Source organism: Drosophila persimilis, unplaced genomic scaffold, assembly GCF_003286085.1.
Source record: "Drosophila persimilis strain 14011-0111.01,24,50 unplaced genomic scaffold, DperRS2 tig00000477-arrow-pilon, whole genome shotgun sequence".
NCBI classification, from domain to species: domain Eukaryota; kingdom Metazoa; phylum Arthropoda; class Insecta; order Diptera; family Drosophilidae; genus Drosophila; species Drosophila persimilis.
Window position 1 is genome coordinate 5,155,510 of NW_020825313.1, and position 24,217 is coordinate 5,179,726.

A 24,217-nucleotide genomic window follows, 5' to 3' on the forward strand; every position below is an offset into this window, starting at 1 on the left:
ACTCAAACTGTTTGTAATTTGAGGAGCAGAACTCCTGGAAACATATTTTCCCGACACAACCCGACCAAGAAGGGTTTTCTGAAGAGCTGGAAAGTCAGGACCTTGTTTAATTTGACCAACAGCTAATAGTTCAAAGAACGATTCTGCTCCAATTAGCATATCTATTCTTTGTTGCTTGTAGAAATAAGGGTCTGACAGTGGTAGGTTCTCTGGGATTCGCCAGTCAGTCACATTCACTGACTGGTCAGGGTGATAACCTGAAATTGATTTCAGGATCCAAAAATCAAAGGAGAACTCACTACCATTTATTCGCTACTTCACCACTGTGTGTATTTTATCCTTTACTTGAGAATTAGACTCACCAATTCCAAGCAAGTTAATACAGGACTCCTCTCTACGGATCTGTAAGCGATTAGCCTGGTCCTCGGTAATGAAATTTGTTTGTGATCCAGAGTCGAGCAGAGCTCTGGCCAGAATGTGCTCACCGCTCTTAGTTCGGACGCTTACGATCGCCAGAATTACCCTGTCCAACGCTGTCGCATGCAAAACATGTGACGTGGAAGGTTGATTCTGATTTGATGGAGGAGAAGGGCTCTCTTGGGGTGGTGGCAACGCGAGACTATTAGCCGACATTGTGTATCGATGCAATAATGTATGATGTGAGCGGGTGCACACTCGACATTTATTGGCTTTGCATTTTACAACAGCGTGGCCTTTTCCCAGACAATTAATGCATAGGTATGCCGACTTAGCAAACTCAAACCTTTGCATCACCGAGAGACGCGAAAATGGAGGGCAATTTGACACTACTTGGTCTCCTGAATTGCAGTAGCTACAAGTTTGCTGAGTTCTACTGTTCGTGGAAGTGGAAGAACAAGTAAATGAACTGCGATTATGTTGCTGGCTTGGCATGACTTTGTCTTGCCTTGGCTTGGTCGATTCTTCAGCAGACAGATGCTGGTATCGACGATTCAAGACTTTCTCAAAGTCGGACCAAAGCGGCAACTTCTCATAAGTAAGCTGTTCATCCCACTTTTGTTTCGTCACTGGGTCGACTCTGTTTAAAACGAGATGAATGAGCATTGCATTCGAAATTTTTGTATCATCTTCGATCGACAGTAACGATTCGTAAATCGACGAAACAGTATCGATTAGAGTTCTTAGAAATGATGCAGATTGATGCGATATTCTCGGCAGATTGAACAATGTGGAAATATTATTCGTGAAATCAAATGATTAAATTTTTCGATCACCGGTATGCTGTTGTCGCTATGGACTAGTCTCTCAAAAAGGCTAATGAAATTTTTGAACTCCGAGTGCTTACCACTAAATTTGGGTAATGCCAATTTCGGAAGTCTAGCATGAATTCGGGCTGAAGAAGACACTGGCTTCGTCTCGCTTGCTGCATCAAAGGCGGCGATAAGCGACATTATCTTTCCCTTGGTGACAATCGTCAGCTCTTCCAACTCGGCTGCATATGCATCATCACCTGTTATGTCCTCGATTTGCTCCTGCAAATGGTTAGCCTTTTCAATTGAAGCATTCAAACAATCTAATCTACATTGTAATTCCGGTAATTGCAAAGGAATCGACCCTTGATCTAATCGATCCTCTAAGCGGCGAATGCTTTTTACTCGACTTTTGAGGTTAATCTTTAAGTCTTCAAGAGTGGATTTACTGTTTTCTGCCATAATATTTGTGTATGAAGATTTTACGCAACAAACCACTATTATTTCTATTTATTATTATTATTATTTTTTTTTAATGTTTGAACGAGAACGATAATCGAAAACGAATTTTAATTGAATGTCGAGGCACGAGGTATCAAGGGAAAGAGTAGTTGCAAGTGACGGCCGAAAACAATATACCTGTTAGATACAGGGTAGCGCGTCACTTGGCAAGTAACAGCCGAAAAGAATATACCCGTTAGATACAGGGTAGCGCGTCACTTGGTGCACCGTTAAGCTCAAGAGCGGCAACGAAAATTCTCCCAACAAATACAACGCAAGCAGCAGTGGAGAAGCGAAAGCGAAAACGAAATAATGCACCGGTGCTGCTGCTTGTGTGTATGTGGGGATATTTTCTATACGCCGTGGCTTGGGAGAACGAACGAACAAACTTTGTGAGGTTCTAACGACGAGAAAGGTACAACCAAATAAAAGGGGGGGGAGGGCAACAGTGATTGCAGTAAACGAAAGATGTATGTACATATAACTGTTGCGTCCAAATAGCGGTTCACATATGTCTGTATGTGTCGATATGTATTTATTTATGTGTGTTTAGTTATATTTATGCAATTACTAATAAAATGCATGCAATCAAGCTCTACTATATGTATATCATACGTCTGTGCCTAGAATTGAAAGCGATGTGCAATGTTTTCAGCACAAGACACCTCAAAGAGAGATCTGAATGTCCTTTGCTCAGCCTTCAATTTTCTGCACAAATACCTCTGATTCCTCTTTTGGATCTTTGAATCCAACTGCTACTTTCCTGGCTTTATCGCAGGGCATCCCTCGGCGGTAGCAGAAACTTGCACAAAAATTATTCTTGGCGCGACCGACGCGATGATATTATGCAAATTGATTGCCGATTGACACACACCACGACGCGGGCAACGAATATGTTATCATATACTGCAATTTCTTGTGTCACTGTCACTTATTGTTGTTGCCTATAATTAACTTTACAGTCCACCCGGGGGCGCCATGAAAAATTAGAAGAGTTTTTCTAATGAATTAACCGAAAACTTTGGGTGGCTGTAATTTAAATTATTTATTCGGCAGGGCGAAAAATTGATACGCTCGATCTATTTCAATGTTGGCGAACTATATTTCCTTCACAATTAAAATCTCTTACTCTAGCTAACCTACGGTGGCAAAGCGGGGCGAATTCGCCAAGAGCGAGAGAGCGAGCTTTTATTGCGCTCCCGCTTTGCCCTAGCTTAACTTACACTTACACTTCATAATTAAGATCAAATAATTTATAATCGCCGCCATTGATGGAAGGTCACGCAACACTGCCATTCGACTCCGGATAGCAACGGTTCGATCCACCCCCTACAAACAACATAAGTACATATTTTTGTCAAAACATATTATGTGGGTACTAACACATGCAAAGATGATCTCTCTTCGTTTGGCTCATGATGACTCGGCGGTTGCCAAACGCCAGACCTGAACCCCATGGGACGGGACATTCTGTTTTCGACGTGCGACATGTTCGTTCTATGAACTGGCACATCTATATACTGTATGGCTAGTGACAATATCAGAAGAAAATGAAAAAGGATGACATTTCGTGTCTGGTAGAGATCGCCAGAGACCAACTCGAAGAACAGAAGGGCCACCACAGAAAGAAGGAAGAGCAGTACCCAGTACCCAAACGAAATTCCAGAACGACTTGTTAAAAGTTTCAAAAAATATAAGTAAATAAGTTACTAATTTTCATTACGGTCTACCCAATATTTTGCGATTTCAGATCGTATCTGTTCTGCTGACCGATCAAAGTCAGCAGAACTGTTGCTGCTATCGGGCTATTCGCGCTGGTAATATGTTGCAAGCTCCCAATTTTCCTTAATCGCGCTGTTGTGCATAGTTAATATATTGTGTAAAATACTACAGCACAATATTATGGCGCTATTGTCAAGAACTATTAAGAATTTTTCCGATTAATGCTATTTGCCGAAAAAATTGCTATATCTTCATCATCCATTATAAGAAAAAAAATGAATAAATATTTCGCGCAAATTTAATTTACTTGTTATTTGCATCAGCTGTTTTTGACGGATGTGGATGGTGCCAGTGTGAATCGGAGTTTCACATCTGTAAACAAAATCCCACCATTCCCCCTGGATGGGCTCCGTGTGCAGAGCCCACAATTGTTCAACCATAGAGAGTATCGGTAGAGCTATCGATTTTGTTATCAACCCTACAGACATGTTTCTGCCTTCTGTCTCTGTCCTCTTGAAATGCACTCTTAATATAATAACAAATTCTCGCCGTATTACTATGGATATAAATAAAGTATATATTCGCTATGTGGAAGTAACAGATGAAATAAATATTGTATTTCGATATGTTAACCAAGAACTTAACGTGGATCGAGACTTTAGCTTTTGTCGAAAAAAGGGTGAACCTGTTTTTAAACTTCTTTTGCGCATTCGAAGCAACGTCGAAAAAGAACTTGAAAAATCTTTGAATAAATCAAGCAAACGTGGCTCAACTGCTGAACAAAATTCAAGAGCCCTACCTGAGGTAAGTTTAAAAAAAGAAATTTTACATTCAGATAACATTCCTTTTTTCGAATTTAATTCTTAAAACTCTGAAGGTAAAAATTGAAATGTATCGTGACAGATGTGATAGCAGCTTCCATCAGATAACATTGGCTGAACTGCTACAAGACAATTTTACTGGTGTAAAACTGCGTGTGATAGATCAAATATTCGATATCGTGTTAAACCAACCGTGGGTAGATTTGCTGCAACTCCCAAAGTGCATATTAGCTGGCTGCCTGATTTACCCAAGTAAATTACATATTCAGTTCGCTGTTCGTGAGCATTGCTACGGTATGTGGTTCAAATCAACACAGGTAAAGCCTCTTCCGTAATCTCTTCTAGTTCTCTATCAATTTAAATTCTTTTACAGCGGGATGCCAAAACGGCGAATTGGGAGAAATGTGGTGAAGGTCTTACTTATCAAATAGCGAAAAAAGACGTTGGATACTATATAAAGTTTGCTGTTATTCCACGAAATAAACAAGGAATAAGCGGACCTATGGCAGAAGAGATTTCAAAATGTGTGGTACAGGCTGGTCCAGATTTTTTTCCTTTTCAGATGCGACAGCGACACACAGCAAATTTACTAATGGAGCCTAGCCATTTTCGGGTGGTAACCTATAATATATTGGCAGACTTGTATGCGGACAGTGAATACTCTCGTCAAACCTTATTTCCCTATTGTTCACGACAATCTCTGCTAACTGACTACAGAAAACAACTATTAATAAAAGAACTTATAGGGTACAATGCTGATTTAATTTGTCTTCAAGAAGTAGACCAAAAGATTTTCGACGTCGATTTTAAAAGTGTACTGGAAATGCCACCACACAATTTTTATGGAATGATGGCACCAAAAGGCACGTGCACTGAAGGTGTTTCCGTTTTCTATCGTAGGTCGCGTTTTGATTTGTTGGGATCTCATGTACTGCATCTGGGCAACAGCATACCGGCTTTACCTATTTTCGAACCTCTTTGGAACAAAATTAAAACTAATAAGAAACTAGCAGCACGCATTTGTAATCGATCAACAACTCTACAGGTGCATTTACAGTGGAGAGCACAAATTTTTTCACTTTAATAATTGTTTGAAAATATTTGTTCCAATGGGCCTTGGGTTTTATCTTATTCCAAATAAGTTTTGGCATACTCTCGACTAAATTTAGCAGGTCCTTGCAAGGTATCATGCGCCATTCCGACTTCACGCGATCCCAAAGACAGACGCGTACTTTTCCAATGTTTTTTAAACAATAGAACAATGAATAATGAATAGAATAATGAAGATAGAATATTATCTTTATACTTAGGAACCCATTTTGTCAAATTTTTTAGACAAATGTGTCTTCCCAACATCCGAAATAACTTTATAGCAAGACGGTGGCCCGACGAACAAGGCTAAACTCGTGAAAAATCTACAAATAACTCAAGTTTTCACTTAATCCAGTGGCCTGCTGAATAGCCCAGATCCAAATCCCATTGAAAATCGATGGGCTCTGTTTAAAAAACATTGGAAAAGTACGAGTCTGCACCAAAGGGATTGGGTGAGTCTTTAGAAGCGCGTGAAGTCGGAGTGGCGCATGATACCTTGCAAGATAAAACCTAAGGCCCTTTGGAACAAATATTTTTAAAAAATTTAAAACGTGCCAAAGTGGATACATGCACTTTTTTTTTAACAAATTAAAATCTCGTAAGGAAAAGGATCTCTTTGAATTGAAATTATTGTTTTTTTTCTTTCTCCCTAAATTAAAGAATCTATGAAACAAAATCACAAGGATTGATCCTTTTTTAAAGATTTTACAGGCGTTTAAAGTGAAAAGTGATAAACATGTATCCACATGTGCTCGCCACTATATATACATATATCGATAAATTATAAATGTAAACTAATAATCAAATTCCTTGCAGATTTGTTTGCTTAAAGTTAAGAAAACTGATAAGTACATGCTGGTGGCCAACACACATTTATATTTTCACCCGGACGCAGACCACATCAGGTTGTTGCAAATCGGGTTTGCTCTGACTTACATCGAGTACTTACATAAACAGTCTGTGAAGGAACATAATATCACTGACCCACAAAATATTGGACTAATATTTTGCGGTGACTTTAATAGTGTTCCTGATTGCGGAGTCTACAAATTAATGACCGAGCAGTTCGTAGATAAACAATTTAGTGATTGGTGCAGCAGTAGGTTAAAGAAAGGCTTTGTTAAGAACTGATAACTTTTAATCGAAAATGTATCTATTTTAGATCCTGATGAAGCCGTTGTAGATGTGGAGCTCGCGCAGCCTTTTAAAATGTTTTCAGCCTGCGGTAAACCTAGGTATACAAACTACACGGCTCTCTTTTCTGGATGCTTGGATTATATATTTTGCCAGCAGGATCGCTTTGAACTACTACAATGTTTACCATTGCCAACGGAAGAACAACTAACCGCTCATACTGCTATACCATCTATCTGTTTTCCATCAGATCACATTGCTCTGGTGGCCGATTTAAGCTTTGAGTCTGTCAGTTAAACTTTTTCAAAATGTTTGGAACCATTTATTTGTATTTAAATTAGCAAATTTCAAACATTAATCAAATTCGCCATTATTAGAAAACATGTAAATCTCCCATAGTGATTTTTTATTTTTGAAATTTTTTAGTATAGTAGATGTTGGAGTACTTATTATAGTCTTACATGAATTTCATCGATGAAGTCAATTATTGTTTGGTACGTTTGGTATGTTTTCTTTTTTTTATACCCGATACTCAAAATGAGTATTGGGGTATATTAGATTTGTGGTAAAAGTGGATGTGTGTAACGTCCAGAAGGAATCGTTTCCGACCCCATAAAGTATATATATTCTTGATCAGCATCAATAGCCGAGTCGATTGAGCCATGTCTGTCTGTCCGTCTGTCCGTCCCCTTCATCGCCTAATGCTCAAAGACTATAAGAGCTAGAGCAACGATGTTTTGGATCCAGACTTCTGTGATTGTGGCACCCACAATTTTAAAGATACGAGAAAAGCAAAAACAACGAATCGTAGAGAATGACTATATCTTTTAGACTGCAGAATCTGAATTGGATCGCATTATTATTATAGCCAGCATCAAGAAAACAATTTAATTTTTTCTCGCCCTGTCTCTCTCTAACACACGTGGCATAGGCGGCTTTGCTTAAAGTAAAACATTAGAGCCTAGATCTCAGAGACTATAAAAGCTAGAGCAACCAAATTTGGTATCCACACTCCTAATATATCGGACCGAGACGAGTTTGTTTCAAAATTTCGCCACACCCCCTTCCGCCCCCGCAAAGGATGAAAATCTGGGGATATTCACAAATCTCAGAGACTATTAAGGCTAGAGTAACCAATATTAGTATCCGCACTCCTGTTAGATCTCACTATAAAACGTATATCTCAAAATTTCGCAGAATCATAGAGAACGACCATATCTATCAGATTGCTGAATCTGGATCAGATCAGATCATTTTTATAGCCAAAAGGAACCAATCAATTTGCACTGGCTACGCAGCGCCCGACGTCACGCTCAGACTGATTTTCTGTCTCTCTCGCACGCACTCTTTGTCGTGTCGTTTAATATTAGCGGCGTCTGCCGGAGGAGAGCCATACTGACTTAGTATCGGGTATAACTGTAGAGTTGCGGTGTCCGCAGCAACTCACAACGTTCCCCCTCGTTTTTTTTGTCGATATGTTTCATTTTTAATTTTTTTTTTTTGGCAACAAGAACAGCTGAGCTTGCTGCTTAGTAAAAATGTAACGTGATTAAAATGACTTCTATTTTTACAATTGCTTGTTTTGAAGCAAAACGACGGCAGAAAATACGTGGTCTAAGAAGATCCAGACATCTTAGATGCCTTGTGTATTTAACATGTCTAACGAACTGAGAGTAATGATGCATATTGAAAATTAAATTGCTAATGGCTAAGATTTTGTAACGGTTGCGGGTGGGCACTACCGATACAGGTGTAGCGCTTGTAGCAGCAAATTCGGAGTTTTTGGGGCGCCATCTGGTGCTCAGAGTGGCAGGCGAATGATGGGTCGAGGGAAAACCAAAGAGGCGTTAACAGGTCGAAAAGTCAGGCTATCTCGGTTAAAAATTCATCCAGGGACCTGTTAGAGGATTTGCCGCCGAACGTTGGTGTCCCTATTGGCTATTCCCTCGTGAAAGTCAATTGAGTCGGTTGCGCATCGGTCCGACGAAAAGGAAAAAGAAAGAATTTAGTGAAAGAAAAACGCTAGGAAATCTAAATATCTAAATCCAATATTCGACTGCGAGCTTCTTTGTTGAAGGCGAGTGGGCTATTCAGTCGTCAGAAGCCGTATAGCGCTGAGTCCGATTGGGGTCTTGGCGCTTAGCAAACCGAGTTAGGTTAGGTTAGGTAGAGACGGCCGCCAAGCTCCCTCGGAGCCCAGCACACATAGGCCGGTTTCGGCCCGTTGTGATACCGTTTGGGATCATTCCCTCCCTGCAGATGAGACTTCATGTCAACAGTTGTCCCATCCAGATGCCCTTATAAAGTTGACGATCTTTCTGGGACATAGCGTGGACATCTCCGAGATGTCGTTCAGAAAGGCAGAGCCCAAGTAATGCAGCCTCCTTCTGCTGAGAGCTGGACAGGAACAGAACAGGTGTTCCACTGTTTCCTCCTCGTCCTCGTCTCTGCAGCTGCGGCAGAAATCATTGTATGGGGCACCCAGCCTGTTTGCGTGGGTGCCTACTAGCCAGTGTCCTGTGAGGGAACGTATGACTGCGCTGCACCTTTCCCTGCCTAGTTTGCAGAGCTCTGAGGTGCGCTTCTTGTCTATGGTCGGCCATGTTTGCCGAGCTGTGCGACAACGTGGCCCTGTTTGCCACTTGTTGTCTATCAGTAGCGTGTACTGTTCTTTTATGATGAGCTTGCAGGTGGCCATAGGCATACAAATATCCTCCTTATCTTGGAGAAGGGGGGTTGTAGTGCCAGATCTGGCCAGCTCGTCCGCTATGCAGTTGCCCTCGATATCCCGGTGACCCGGGACTCATATAAGGCTGATAGCAAATTGCTGAGCCATCTCGTGAAGAGATCTGCGGCACTTCGCCACAGTAGCCGAGTTCGAGGAGATCGCGTTAAGTGATCTGATCGCAGCTTGGCTGTCGCTGTAGATGTTTAGATTGGTTGCCGTGGTGGTAACCGTATGAAGGCAGTACAGAGCCTCCCTGATTGCTGTAACTTCCGCTTGGAAGACGCTACAGTGATCCGGAAGCCTGAAAGATTGCCTTATGTTAAGTTGTTCAGAGTAGATTCCTCCTCCAACCCTGCCGTCCAGTTTTGAGCCATCCGTGAAGATGCTTATGGCCCCGTCTGGGCCGGGGGGTCCCTCGAGCCAATCGTCTCTATGAGGGATGATTATGCTGAATGGAGTCTCCGTGTGCTCCATTGGAACTTGATAGTCCGTTCTTGCTGGGACCTTGTTGTTTTTGTTTAGTATAGATGAGTGACCTATGTTCTGGGGTACCCATTGTTCAGAGTCCCTAAGACGTATTGCTGCCATTTCTGCCCGCTCCTTTCCTGCAAAGTCAAGGCTCTGAAGGCATAACATGGCGTTTAGCGCATCATTTGGTGTAGTTCGAAGAGCTCCACTGATGCAGAGGGCGGCTGTTCGCTGAACCTTGCCCAGCTGATTGGTTATTGTCCTTTTCGCTAGGGCAGGCCACCAGACAGTAACTCCGTAGAGTATTATAGGTCTGACTATTGCCAGATATATCCATCGGACTATGCTTGGGTTCATGCCCCACTTTAGGCCGATAGCTTTTTTGCAAGTATAGAGTGCTGTCGTTGCCTTCCTCACTCTATCCTTGACATTCAGGTTCCAGCTAAGCTTTTTGTCAATTACCAACCCTAAGTAACTGGCACTGTCGCTGAAGGAGAGCCTGTATCCGTTTAGTGTTGGGGGGTTGAGGGGCGGCACCTTGTATTTTTTTGTGAATAACACGAGTTCCGTTTTCGAGGGATTCAGTCCCAATCCGCGCGATTCTGTCCATTCGGACAATCGAGCAAGCTTTGCGGTCATTAGGTCGCATAGTGTTTGGGGGTATTTCCCCGCAAAGATAATTGCAACGTCATCCGCGTATGCCACTACTTTACAGCCCCCCTCTTCCAGGTCGCATAGAATCTTATTGACTGCAATGTTCCATAGAAGAGGAGACAGAACTCCCCCTTGCGGGGTTCCTCTGTTGACATACCTTGACTGGGTGGACGATCCCATCGATGATGTCACCGTCCTGCGTATGAGCAATTGATCAATGAGCATCACCAAGTGACGGTCCACCCCCAGGTCAGTCAGGGCTTCAGTAATGGCGCCCGGTGTGACGTTGTTGAAGGCTCCCTCGATATCGAGAAAAGCTATTAGTGAGTATTCTTTGAGATGCAGGGATTTTTCTACACTCGAGATCACTTCGTGAAGTGCCGTTTCCGTGGATTTTCCTTTCCGGTAGGCATGCTGCGCACTTGAGTACAGCTGGGGACTTATGGTGGTCCGTAATTGTAACCCGATAAGTCTCTCAAAGGTTTTGAGTAGGAAAGACGATAAACTGATTGGTCTAAAGTCTTTTGGGGTTGAGTGTGAGGCTTTGCCTGCTTTAGGGATGAAAACTATCCTAGCCTTAAGCCACGCTTGCGGTATTGTACATACCGCCAGTATCTTCCTGAAGATACTATGTAGCCAGTTGATGGCCGTCTCCCCGGCCCTCTGAAGCTGGGCCGGGATTACCTGGTCCGGGCCTGGCGATTTAAACGGGTTGAAGCTGTTTACTGCCCAACTTATGTTCCGTTTTGTAAGGATATGGTCCATCGATTCTACCGATCCCTCTCTTGGGAGGTGAGACGGCTCGGTGGATGTGCATCCGGGGAAGTGCGTGTCGAGCAAAATGTGCAGGGACTCCTCACTAGAGTTGGTCCACGTGCCATCATTCTTTTTGAGGTACCCTACCGAGGGGGTGGTTTTTGAGAGAACTTTCCGGAGTCTTGCGGCCTCCGAGGTTTCCTCGATTTCGGAGCAAAATTTTTGCCAGGAGGCTCTTTTAGCCTTCCTCGTTTCCTTTTTGTATAGTGCTAGACTGGTTTTATAGTCTGCCCAGTGAGTATCCTCCTTAGTTCTTGTGGCTCTGTTGAATAGAGTCCTGCAAGTTCTACGAAGGGTGTCTAGTTGCTTGGACCACCAGGGGGGTTTCTTTTTTCCCCTTGGTCTGGTAGAGGGACATGCTGCCTTGAAGGCTTTGTTGCACGCATCCGTAAACCTGTACACAAGACGGTTTAGGTTGTCTTCAGTGTTCGGGCAGTTAGGGGCGTTAGGAGGGAGTAGCTCCTCCAGCGTTGTGCTATATTTTTCCCAGTTGGCTTTTCTGGGGTTGATATAGTCTGTTGGTTTGGGAATATCGAAGGATAATATCGTCTCGATATACCTGTGGTCCGAGAAGGAGTGGTCTCCTAGGACTCTCCAGCTCTTGATTGTGTCCAGCAGTTTGCTTGACACTAGCGTGAGGTCAATGACCTCCTGCCGATTTTTAATTATAAAAGTGGGGTCATTACCCCGATTGCATATGAATAAATTTGAGTTCAGGATGAAGCTGAACAGTGACTCACCCCTTACATTCGTGTCCGTACTCCCCCATTGGGTGTGGTGGGCGTTGGCATCGCAACCTATAAGTAGGTCTTTGTCCGTCCTTTCGCTGTCGCTGGCTATTTTGCGAACAAGGTCGCTCGGAGGATCATCCTCCTCGTGGGCCATATAGGATGCCACCAGCCTGAGATGATGACCTCTTAGTTCTAGGCTTGCCGCCGTGTTATCTCCATCGCTATAATTGTGGAGCAGAAAGATATTTAGGTGCTTTCTAGCAAGTATGCAGGTACGGATTTTACCTTCATTTTGGGATACAATGATCTTGTATTCCCTCGTCCCCAATCCACAGACCTTGCCTCCTACCACCCAAGGCTCCTGGATCAGGACTACGTCGGCTCCGCTTGCGTCTAGGCGGAGTATGAGAGCAGCCGATGCTGCTTTACAGTGGTGGAGATTTATTTGAAGGATCCTTAGGACCATCTTCAAGATTCTCCACCACCGTGATGTCCGCGTCCGAGTCATCTGAGACTCTCTCTCGGCACATTGACTCGAAGTCGAGCATCAGTTCTGTATCTGAGGAGAAGCCTTCCTGGTCTGGCTCCAGCTCGTCGTCAGGCGCTTCGATCTCCGCAACGACATCCTGCACGTCTGGGTTGACGACAGGAAGCGCCGCGTCCGATTTGTACACCTTGATGGTGACCGAGCTGAAGCCGAAGTTGAGCTCTCCTTTTGCTGCCTCTATCGGGGCCAGCGACTCTTTATTGAGAACGAGAACTGCCTGGTTAGTCGGCCCTTGTGTCGTCTCAACTTTGGCTACCTTCCAATCGGAGGTTGGTAGTCCTGGGTTGCACCTCTGCAACATCTTGAGGATGCGTTCTGGCTCCTTAAAGGTAGCCGGCACCCAAATTCTGGCCCTCGGTCTGCTGGGCACCTCGCTCCAGTCGACTGCGACGAGTTTCGCCCCAGCATAGACCTCGCCGACCTGCGCTACCGCCGCTTTGTACAGCTTCACAGAGCGCTCGTCTTCGCAGGCAATTATCTTTACATTGCCCTGGAACCACCCCATGTCCTTGCAGACTGGCGGAGGTCCAGGGTCTTTGTCGAGGAGTTCGAAGCAGCGGTCGGCCAATGCCGCTTCCACCCACTTCCACTGACTCCTTGGGATTCTCCCCTCTGCGCTGCCTTTGTCGAGGACACCAATTAGCGTCCTCTCCTTGGCAATCTGCGCAAAGGAGACATTTGGCAGCACTCTGGAGCGCTTTGCTACCGGTCCCGGTGTCTCCTGCGAGCGCTGCCTCTTGGCTTGGGGAGCCACCTTTTTCTGTTCTAAGGTGAACTCCGGAAGTACGGCCGAAGCCCATTCCACCTTCTTCAGCCATTCGGCTGATGGGCTGGCTTCACTGCTGGCGTGTTGCCGACGGAGTATGTGCCCTGCACTCCTCTTTTCGGCATATGAGTATCGTCTGGCTTGGGCACTTGTCGACGGCAAGTCAACCCCCTCCGCTTTACCAGAAGGTCGGGCAGCCGCAATATTGCTTAGCTTCCCTTCCAAGGTGTCAGCTTCGGGAGTTACCTTGCCACCCACACCGGATTCGGGATGGGACCCCCTCGGGTTCGCACAGGCACCTTCCACCTTGTGGGTATTCCCCACTATAGAGCCGGTTGGGCCAGGCCTTTGGGCCGCTGCCTTCCCGAGCTTGGGATTGCTCCCAGTTGGCATTTGGGGAGCGCCGCACTCATTTGTTTTTTTTTTGGTTTTGTTTTTATTGTTATACATCTTGTTCCCACGAGATGCAGAGAAAGGGAAAGGTCAGCCCGGGCAGAGATCCACGTTGCCCGGGTAAGGCATCATTAGAACAGGGGGCTGCCAAGTCCCTGAGCCCTCCGTTAGAGACTGGGCTATTTTTTTTATACCGGGCCCCCAGCCAGGCTGACTCTCGGCACGGGTCGAGTAACACACTTAGTCCGGCCCGGTGTGAGGTGGATGTGGGGGTTGGGATATGGGTAGGTATTGTGTATGGATGGGAGTGTGTGAGCTACTTATTGAGGCGGCACCACAAGCGCATCGTCAGTGTTGCTGCTTCGCGAACACCCGCTGGCTGTCCGGGACTGCTTATTTCGGTACTCTCCCATGAGGGATGCCCGCTTATTCGCAGCTGACCTACCGAGGTTGGCCGTTCGCTATCCGCAACCCGCGACCCGTCCGGTGGCCTCAGCTAGGCCCCCTTTGAGCTACCTCACAAGCTCATCAGACCAGATAGCAAACCGAGTTAATCAGTGCGGATTCGATCGTCCAAGGAAGCCAGCCAGCAAACAACAGCAGCCGCAGGCCTAACAAAGTGGCGTTTAAACCTTTGGGATTGTCTGGAAAGCGCTCAGCCATCGGAGAAGCAGAGGGAGAAGACATTTGGGAAGCGCTCGGTCCCCAAGCGGCTAGCTTCCCGAGTCGTTGGCGTCGCCGCTTTAGTAATCGAGCGCGACGCGGCAGATAAGGAGGGCCCGTCCCTTGGTCGCGAGCAGATCGGAGGAGAGAAAGTGTCGATCTAACACAGTCGGAGATTTGCTGTTGGCCTTTTCTTTGCATTCGCGTACTTTTCACCTGCAGAAGCAGTGGACAGAATTTGTGCTGTTCCCTTTCGCCCTGGAGGTGGAAAGGAAGCAAAGATAACAGAGGGAGAAAGAGAATAGGAGAGCAGAGGGAGAACTGATTGACGGAATAATTGTATTTGTGGTTGTAATAGTGTAATTAATCATGGTTTTTATACGGAGTTAATTAGGAGAAAATTAGATTTGATCCCGGTAGTGGCTTCTCGTGACTCTCGCCGATCTGCGAATATGATTTCCCCCAACCTTGTGCCCATTTAAGTGTTTTTCCACCACAGCAGCTTTAGGTACTCATCGAGGAAAGCGCTTTCGCCGATGGAGCCATAAACTGGAGAAAAGGTATGAGTGGACATTGAGTAAATTATATTATTAATAAATCAAACTTGAAACAAGGGAACTAAGGCCGATCGGTGAGTGGGAGGGAGAAGGGCCGATCGGTGAGTGGGAGGGAGAAGGGCCCACTCGGGTTGAATTCGTAACATTACGGAATCAGCAAGCAGATTAGCTTGCCAATTATTTTTAGGAATTTTATACATATATTTCATTTAGCTATTCTTTCAATGTGGGTGTTTATATCATGGTATTTGCGGTAATGTTATTGTTTTAGCCAGTAAGTGACTAAACTTTATAATGTATTTATCTACCGCTTTGCTTTCGCTGGCAAACTCCCCATGTAGGACGCCCAGGACAAAGGGGCCATTCCGTCATTGAATCGAACGGCTTGGAATGGCCATGGCAGGGTGGGCGACACGACCTCGACAACACCAGATGAGGAGTTTGAGATACCTTTCTAGCACACAGCTATAATTCTATTCAGGGATAAACAGTGTCTCCCGGTTAAGCATTTTCGTCGTGACACGCTACTTCATTCGCGGTATAATGCGTATGGGCCACCAGCAGGAGGGGGGGCAAGAACATCACTCCAATAGCCGACGAGCAGAGGCCGGAAACCCAAAGCGTGTGCTTCCCTTCGCTGAATAACAGCTAGCCTGGCAGGATTTATATACTCAGACGTACGTAGGTGACACGTAACACAGGGTAGGTTAGCGCTATGGTGCTCGGGTATATCGCATGCAATAACCTTGGGCCAATTATCGCTGCAGGGCATAGCATAGTTGGGACCACGTGCAATCGTTGGAAAGTTCACCTGCCCGGCTACATAACCTCCATCGCACGGACGCATAGAGATCACCCCTCCTCCCCGTAGGCGCCGCTAACTCGCTTTCTGCGACGGTCTAAAAGAAGCCGCTACGGATCCAGACACAGATTTTGTAGCATAGTGTAGCTTTAATTGTCATTTTCTTTGATTCCTTCTGAACCCTTTTATGCCTATGTAACTTTCATTAACGCTGCGTCACAGTCATACCTCGATAGCCGTGAAAGTGAAAGTTCCCAAAACTGAATTTATTGTGCTGATTGGAGAAAGAAAAACTTAATCATAGAGATCACCCCCCCATTTACCAATCCCCCTCCGATCAGGGCACACATTAACCTTGTTTTCACAGCTCCAACACGAAAGGCGCCTTTCAGCGATGGACCACTGTATTGAAGCTGTAAGTGACCCAATTTCCCGGTTCTCTTTTGCGCCTGAATTTGTAAAATTGTAAAAGACATGCGCAGCGGCCAGTCGCTGCTGATAAGAGAGCGCAACGCTTGCGTTCCCCACGCTCGAAGCTTTTCGTTCTCTTCGTTGCCAATTCTGTTTTCAGCTTGCATTGCTCGCTTTCCATGCATTTTTGTAATGCATTGAAACGTAGCCGACAAACACACTAAACAAAAAAAAAAAAATAAAATTTTTTGTTATCTCCTCAAACCAACAACCACAAAAATGTTTTTTTAGTTGTAATTAAATTGCGTTTTGGCTATAATTTTTTTATTTTTCGTTTTCTTTATACATATTTAATTTCCTTATTTCTAATCTCATATATTACATTTATATATACCTCTATAAATATCTAAAACTTGTCTCTATCTCCTTTAGTGATTAAGCCTCCTATTTTTCCATTTCCATTAATTTTTTTTCTTGATTTGCCTACTGGTTGTAATTAAAGACTTGTGTTCTTTTCGGTAGTGAAACTCTTATTCGCTCGGTTTTGATGATGTAGCCACATGTCTCGTATTAAGTCCAGAGAAATATACTGAATTTTGTCAGCCATGAATATGGAGTAGACTTCTAATTTCCTAATGATATGGTGACGTAAAGGGGTAGGGTGAGACCTCGACATCCCCTCCAATCCATCCCCTACTGACGTATAGAAATATATCGTTGACATGTTACATACATTTTTGGCGCCCAACGTGGGGCACGAGTGGAAAGTTATAGTGACAAAAAAAGTATTGGTAACTTTAGCAACAATATCAGCTATTGGCTCGTCCCACCTTTTGCTCGTTTGTATTCATATGCTTAATGCTGACTTTAGTTTTCTCTAAACGATCTTGTCATTGCTCCAATACAATTTTAGAATATTGCGGATTCTGTTTGGATTCCAATACTGGTTGTTCCTCTGAGTTTCATGGGGAAGTCGTCGAGTCTGTGACGAAGGGAAGCATAAGTGATAATCCGGAATTGATAAAGTAGTTCCCCCGTTGACGCCTCCTGTCGGGCTAGTCAAACTTGTTGTCTGGAATGTGTAAATATGCTGCTTGCGTATTTATACCGAACCAGCGAGATTGTTTAGGTCGCGTTTCCAAGCTACAGTCACCTCAGGGGATGTTAGTTTCAATAGATTGAATTGTGAGGTTGATTCGGATTTGGTATTGTCACTCTTTGCGCATAGAATACGGTTGCATACAATTGCAGAATATCGCATATTTGGTTAGGCCGGATATCAGTACTGATTGTCCCTGTACGGGTGATGCAAGCATAGAGATTGTTCCAGTCCCACCTGAACGATAGGTGGCCAGGGCTGAGGGCGACGCGCCATCTAGCGGAAGTCCAGGGAGGCTCGATGGTGTATGGGGACATCGGGGGGAGCTGGAGCCGTTACTGGGGATATAAGGAAGAGAATAGGATTAGTTATATGTATTAGTAAGGGAAAAAGGGATAAATAGGAGTGAAAATATTAGAAAACGTGGATTGGATTATGGAAATCGTGGAGCGTGGACGGAGTAACGTCGAAATTTGAAATTTTGTGAATAAAACAGACAGTTTGAAGTGAGTACAGAAAAAGCGGGCGATAAAATAGGTTGTAATGCAGAAAATGTTACTAACAGCCGGCAAGGAATATAGCCACCAGAACCGGGCCAGAAGATTTCCTGGAGAGGAACACTGGAGTTCGAGAAAGTCGACTGCAGAGAAGAAGACTGTCCAACGGGACCTGAGTGAGTTCGTTCCAGTTGCGCGTGTGTGAGCCAAGTAGCGCGGGACGTGTGAAGGGGGAGGGTGAAAGAGGACGATTTAGCTGCCAGGGTGATTCTAGCCACACCGCACGATCGTTGCATCGCCTTCCAGTGCGTGCCACACGTTTGGTCTCATTTACCAAGTAAAAACCCCGAAACCCTATTCACACACACACACACGCGCACACGTATACACGGATCTATATAAATTTAGGGCTGACCGGCCACGGCCAGCGATCGCCCACGTCGATTGAACTTAAAGAAAAAAAACATAACCTGCACTCCAAACACCGTTCCACATTAAATGTTATTTTGTTCCGTGTGTTGTCCTTTATTCAGTATTTAGTATTAGCTTAAACCGTTTAACGTAAAATCTTCGCCATTGAAAAAAATATGTAAAAACACCAACACCTTTCACGAACCTAAATCTGCGATCAGCTGTTCAGTTCCAGAAGATTAACCCTTAGTGGGTGACGCGGGGGTCCCATCACTCCACCGTATTTGGTAGAGCGATTTGTGGAAAAATATTGTTTATTGTTTATGTCCCGGGGACCCTTAACAAGAGCTCTTGGTAGGTTAAGTCTCCGTAGGGGCCCGAGTTAAATTAACTCCCGTAAAGCTGGATCCACTCATCTACACATATTCCATTACGTATGGGTGAGGGTATCCCTGTTGGTTGAACGAAATTTTAAGCAGTTATTTCCCGGTTTGCCTTTCTGTCGAACGTTTTGGTGTTTCTTTTTGGTTAGTGATAATTCTGAGTATAGCTATTTATTAATGAGAAAGATGAAATTGTCAATTTATAATTATTAAAGCTTGGATATATATTGAAGTATGATGCATTAAATTTAAAATAGAGGGAGGACGCGTGGCGTAAGCCATGGATTAGGCCAGCCGTTACCATTCCAGCATAGGGTGGCCAAAATGAACGTTGTGTTTGGTCACAGGTAGGGCGGGCGCGCGAAGTGATAACACCCAAGCTTCACCCACTTGATAGCCGTCTGTTTATGATTTTCTTTGTTGTTGTTAGGTTGTTGTTAGTTTTGATGTCCCGAGAAGTAGTATGTCTCCTTTTTTGTCTACATTTGGCGGGCAAGGGGAACTACCCAGCCCTGGGGTCGACAGCTAGCCGGCATTGCCCTCTGGGAAACAAGCCAAGTGTAACAAATGGCGCCCAATCTATTTTCGAATTCGCATGCATCTGGACTGACGCAGGTTCGGGTGGTATTACAACAAATGTCACTCGGGCTGATAAAGGCAGAGGCGGGGAATGAAAAAAAAAAAAAAAATTTTGTGGAGAAGACGACAGCTCGCGAAGTGCAGTTTAGCTGTCCCGGCAGAAGTCGCTGCTGCAGGCTTAAGGTGAGCGTAAAGCTGGTCCTTAATGGCGCGGGTGATTGATGCTAGGGATGGATAGACGGAGGCAGTTAACGGAAATATAAAATATGTGATAGGGACTTACGAATTACAGCTGAACATTTTGTCGCTATTCGATGTCGCAAGTGAACGTAAGTCACTGCCGTTCAACAACAAAATGGACAGGGAGTTTGCGACGGACACATTGCCTGGTGGACTGTGATATCGAATAAATCTGTGATGGAATGTGATATTGGAATAAGTTAGAGTAAGTCATGTAGGTAAATGTTCATTGTAGTTTCGCACCTGTTTGTTTAAAACAAAGCCGCTTTCGTGTTTTTGGACCTGTTGTCTGTCTGCCGAGAGGTGGTGAGGAGTAGGTGGCCCGGGAGTCGTAAAGACAACCCGCGATGCATCTGTTGTCATGGCAGATCGGTATGATGGATGACAGGAACAAATCACAAGCAAAGTGAGCTCATGCACCGTGAGGCTTCTCGTTTATCGGCCATCGCGTAGAGCGATGACTAGTGTAGATGACAGGCCACACAAAGGTGGTGTTCGTAATTGTAGGATATCCGTAGGGCGACTGTCAAGTGGAGCGCAGAAACTGGAGCGGTTACTGGCCCCGGCTAGTCACGTGTCCCCCTCTTAATGAATCTTGTAAGAAGGAGAAGATATGTTAGGAATTTTTGTTGTTAGGTTTTGTGTTGTGTTGAATGTGTTTGAAGTTTGAGTGTCTTAGGTGTCGATCGAATATACATGTATGTTATTATTTATTTATTTATTCAAATATTTAATTGCATATATATCGTTAACGGCGCTAGTTGGCGCAATATTTATATCGGTATTTAGTTATTCATTTATCGGAGTATTTATTTCTTTATTAATATATATTATCTTAGTTTAGGAGTTTCCCTTTTTATACCCGATACTCAAAATGAGTATTGGGGTATATTAGATTTGTGGTAAAAGTGTATGTGTGTAACGTCCAGAAGGAATCGTTTCCGACCCCATAAAGGATATATATTCTTGATCAGCATCAATAGCCGAGTCGATTGAGCCATGTCTGTCTGTCCGTCTGTCCGTCCCCTTCAGCGCCTAATGTTCAAAGACTATAAGAGCTAGAGCAACGATGTTTTGGATCCAGACTTCTGTGATATGTCACTGCTCCAAAAATATTTCAAAACTTCGCCCCGCCCACTTCCGCCCCCACAAAGGGCGAAAATCTGTGGCATCCACAATTTCGACGATACGAGAAAACTAAAAGCGCAGAATCGTAGAAGATGACTATATCTTCTAGAGTGCAAAATCTGAACCAGATCGTATAATTATTACAGCCCGAATCACGAAAGCAATTTCACTCTTTCTCGCTCTGTCTCACTCTAACACACAGGTTTCATAGTCGGTTTTGCCAATTGCAAAATATGAGTTCAAGGATCTCAGAACCCATAAGAGCTAGAGCAACTAAATTTGGTATCCACACTCCTGTGATATCGGACCTTGACCGTTTTGTGTCAAAATTTCGCCACACCCCCTTCCGCCCCCGCAAAGGACGAAAATCTGAGGCAACCACAAATCTCAGAGACTATTAAGGCTAGAGTAACCAAATTTGGTACACACACTCCTTTAAGATGTCACTATAAAACGTATATCTCAGAATTTCGCCCTACCCCCATCCGCCCCCACAAAGGACGAAAATCTGTTGAATCCACAATATTGCAGATTCGAGAAAACTAAAAACGCAGAATCATAGAGAATGACTATATCTATCTTGCTGAATTTGGATCAGATCAGATAATTTTTGTAGCCAAAAGGAACAAATCAATTTGCATTGGCTACGCAGCGCCCTACGTCACGCTCAGACTGATTTTCTGTCTCTCTCGCACGCATTCTTTGTCGTGTCGTTTAATATTAGCGGCGTCTGCCGGAGCAGAGCCATACTGACTTAGTATCGGGTATATGTGTAGAGTTGCGGTGTCCGCAGCAACTCACAACGTTCCCCCTCGTTTTTTTTGTAATATTGGTGTTGCTCGGTGCAGATGCCACAAGAAGGGGGTAGTCGACAGTATCATACGCGATCACGCGTAAACAAAACAGTGGACCAGATAGGAGAAAGGTCAGGGGCGATGTTTGATCAAGCTCGGGAGGAACTTGGAGCTGTGGGGGGGTTGCCAAGAACACCGGTCCAGGCCAGGTCAGAAGAATGGCCAATGTCTTATCCTACACCCACGCTTGCTTCCGAACTGGCATCAGCAGTCAACGTATCGTTGGCCCAGGCTCATGCGACACACAGGGCAGCGAACACTGACTCGATTAGTCGGGTGTTGCAGGAAGAGTTGCGTAAGGGGTTTATCGAGATGATGCACATACTCAACGAGGTACTCCAGCCGGTTAGACAGCTGCAGCAGCAGAAGGAACCGCAGCGGGAGGAGGTTCACCACGAGCAGGAGTATCGAGGAGCAATCCCGAAAAGGAAGCCGTCTAGCACGACTGATGCGCCGATTCCGCCACCAAAACCATTTTTGTCTCGCTCGTGGCGAGGTGGTATTGGTCCGGAACCGTCTTCAGGAGTAGGACAGACCGCATCCAGTGAGCAGCATCAACGGGGTGGGCATCAAGCGCGAAATTGGCGAAACCCAATAGCACTCAGACACTCGGGTCAGGGTCGTGGCGAGGGTAGGAGAGCTGGTGGGATTCCTCGAGAAGATCCGCATCCAAATCCCCCGGGTTATAGACCTTGGCCACGGTGGGGCCGAGTCGAAAAATGGGACGTGACGTTCGACGGAGACAGCAACAAAATGACAGTCGAGGATTTTGTGTTCCGAATTGAATTCCTACAAGCCCAATGCCGCTGTCCGTGGGATGAAGTTCTAAAGGGATTTCATCACCTGGTTACAGGAAACGCGCGGGAATGGTACTGGCAGTACATCCGTGATCATGGCGGTGGTGTTTGGCAGGAACTAAGGGGCGACTTAATTGCTCGTTTCCGAGGCACGGCGTCCGAGTTCGACCGCATGAGAGAACTGCGAGAAAGAATGCAGCGGTCAAACGAGAGTGTGGAAGACTTTTTCCACGTCATGAGAAAGCTCGCGTCGAGGTTGGAGATGCCACCACCTGAAAAGGAGATGGTAAAAATCGTCAAAAAGGCACTCACAGATGAGATAGCGAGTTTCGTCTACGGCTTACGGGTTTATTCCTTAGACCAACTGCGGGATGAGTGCGTGGAAATAGAGGCACATCTGAAGAGGAAGGCTCGATCTTCGTGGCGAGGAGCACCCAAAGCCACAAACTATGGTCGCGGGGCGAATGCGAACGTCAGCGAGGTCGCGCAGGATCGGTCGATTAGCGATGAAGAGGCAGAGGTCATTGAGGAAGCGCAAGTGACACAGCGTGTTTCACAGAAGTTGATTTGCTGGAACTGCGGGCAGACCGATCATGGCTTTAGGGATTGTATGGCATCGGAGAGGCGAATTTTCTGCTACCGGTGTGGAAAGCCCGATGCATATTGTCCAACCTGTCCGAATTGCGCGGGAAACGTGAAGAGGGGTGCGATCCATGCGAATCACGCTCACAGAAGGGGCCTGCGCAGAGAAAGTAGAAGAAAATAAAAATGAATTAGATAGACGTAAATTGCATGCTAGGTTAAGGAACTTATCATATGAAGAGCGCTTAAGAAATTATTTAGAAACCAGAAATAGAATATTTTCTGAACTACGAGTGGATGGTATGCGAGCACTGTCGGTGCGGGTGAGAAAGGCGAGATCCCGTTTTAAGCAAAGGCGAGCTATGAGGAGGCAGGTGATTGCTTCAGTAAAGCGTTGGTGCAAGAAAGACCCGAGAGTTTTCGCAGAAATCTCTATAATGGGCGAGTCCGTGCGAGGCCTGTTAGATTCAGGCGCTACACACAGCATGCTAGGGTGTAATGGTCAGGAATTCCTGGAGAAGCTGGGCGTGGAGGCTCGTCGATATTCTTCTATAGTGAAGGTAGCGAATGGGGAAGATCGCGCAATCGTTGGCCGAGTGGAATTACCGGTGAAATACAAGGGAGAGGTAAAAAGATTAACGTTTTTCGTATGCCCTTTCTTGGAACAGGAAATTTACTTGGGGGTAGACTTTTGGCGGGTATTCTCATTGGCTCCTGAGGTGATGGGAGAAGGTCCAGTAGGGGCATCTCACAGATTAGTGGAAGAAGTGCTGGCTGATCAAGTCGCTCACTATGTGGAAGGCCCGGAGAAGGAGATAGTGCAGGAAGAATGGGAGTTGTCAGAAGAGCAAAAGGCAGCCTTGGATCAGGTGAAGGCAGAGTTTCTGACTTTCGAAGCCGTAGGCCTGGGGAGGACGTCGAGAGAGACTCACAAAATTCAGTTGGTGGAGAAGGCCGAGCCTGTGAAGGATCGACATTACCCGCTGTCGCCAGCGATGCAGGAAGTGGTGTGTGGTGAGGTGGACAAAATGTTGGCTTTGGAAGTCATCGAGTACAGTGATAGTCCGTGGAGCAACCGTACCACCGTGGTGCGAAGGCCGGGCAAAAATCGTTTCTGTCTCGATGCCTGAAAGCTCAACACAGTAACCATCAAGGACGCTTACCCACTTCCTAGCATCGAGGGGATTTTGTCGCGTCTCGATCAGACGATATATATCTCCAGCGTCGACTTAAAATTCGCCTTTTGGCAAATCGAGCTGGACGAGCAGAGTCGACCATATACGGCGTTCACGGTGCCGGGACGCCCTCTGTACCAGTTCCGTATGATGCCCTTTGGCCTCTGCAACGGCGCACAACGCCTATGTAGACTGGTCGATAAGGTGATTCCGGTTGAGATGCGTTCAAACGTCTATGCGTATCTCGACGACTTGCTGATTATAGCTGAGGACTTCCAAACGCACGTGAAGATTCTGCGACAGGTTGCCGAGCATCTACGAGAAGCAAATTTAACGATAGGGCTGAGCAAATCTCATTTTTGCTATAAAAACATTAAATACCTGGGATTTATAGTGGGAGGAGGAGCGCTGAAGATGGATCCGGATCGTGTGTCGGC

General features: G+C 45.3%; 1 protein-coding gene across 2 annotated transcripts; it reads left to right on the forward strand.

Moving 5' to 3' along the window:
- Positions 1 to 3,977: 3,977 nt before the first annotated feature.
- Positions 3,978 to 6,888, forward strand: LOC113566063 (2',5'-phosphodiesterase 12). Of its 2 annotated transcripts, XM_026989971.1 has the most exons (5): positions 4,045 to 4,256; positions 4,330 to 4,590; positions 4,647 to 5,318; positions 6,182 to 6,464; positions 6,528 to 6,888. In XM_026989971.1, the coding sequence occupies exons 2-5, from the start codon at positions 4,342 to 4,344 to the stop codon at positions 6,794 to 6,796; spliced, it is 1,473 nt and encodes a 490-aa protein (XP_026845772.1). In that variant the 5' UTR covers positions 4,045 to 4,256; positions 4,330 to 4,341; the 3' UTR covers positions 6,797 to 6,888. The 2 variants fall into 2 exon arrangements, with proteins under 2 accessions (XP_026845773.1, XP_026845772.1); XM_026989972.1 differs by lacking the exons at positions 4,330 to 4,590; positions 4,647 to 5,318 and having other exon boundaries at positions 3,978 to 4,256.
- The last annotated feature ends 17,329 nt before the right edge of the window (positions 6,889 to 24,217 follow it).

Bases quoted from the DNA above. Each gene is read 5' to 3' on its own strand.
- LOC113566063 (XM_026989971.1), top strand. From the start codon at position 4,342: ATGTATCGTGACAGATGTGATAGCAGCTTCCATCAGATAACATTGGCT. The intron at 4,591-4,646 runs GTAAAGCCTCTT...ATTCTTTTACAG, and splicing joins TGTGGTTCAAATCAACACAG to CGGGATGCCAAAACGGCGAA. The intron at 5,319-6,181 runs GTGCATTTACAG...AATTCCTTGCAG, and splicing joins ATCGATCAACAACTCTACAG to ATTTGTTTGCTTAAAGTTAA.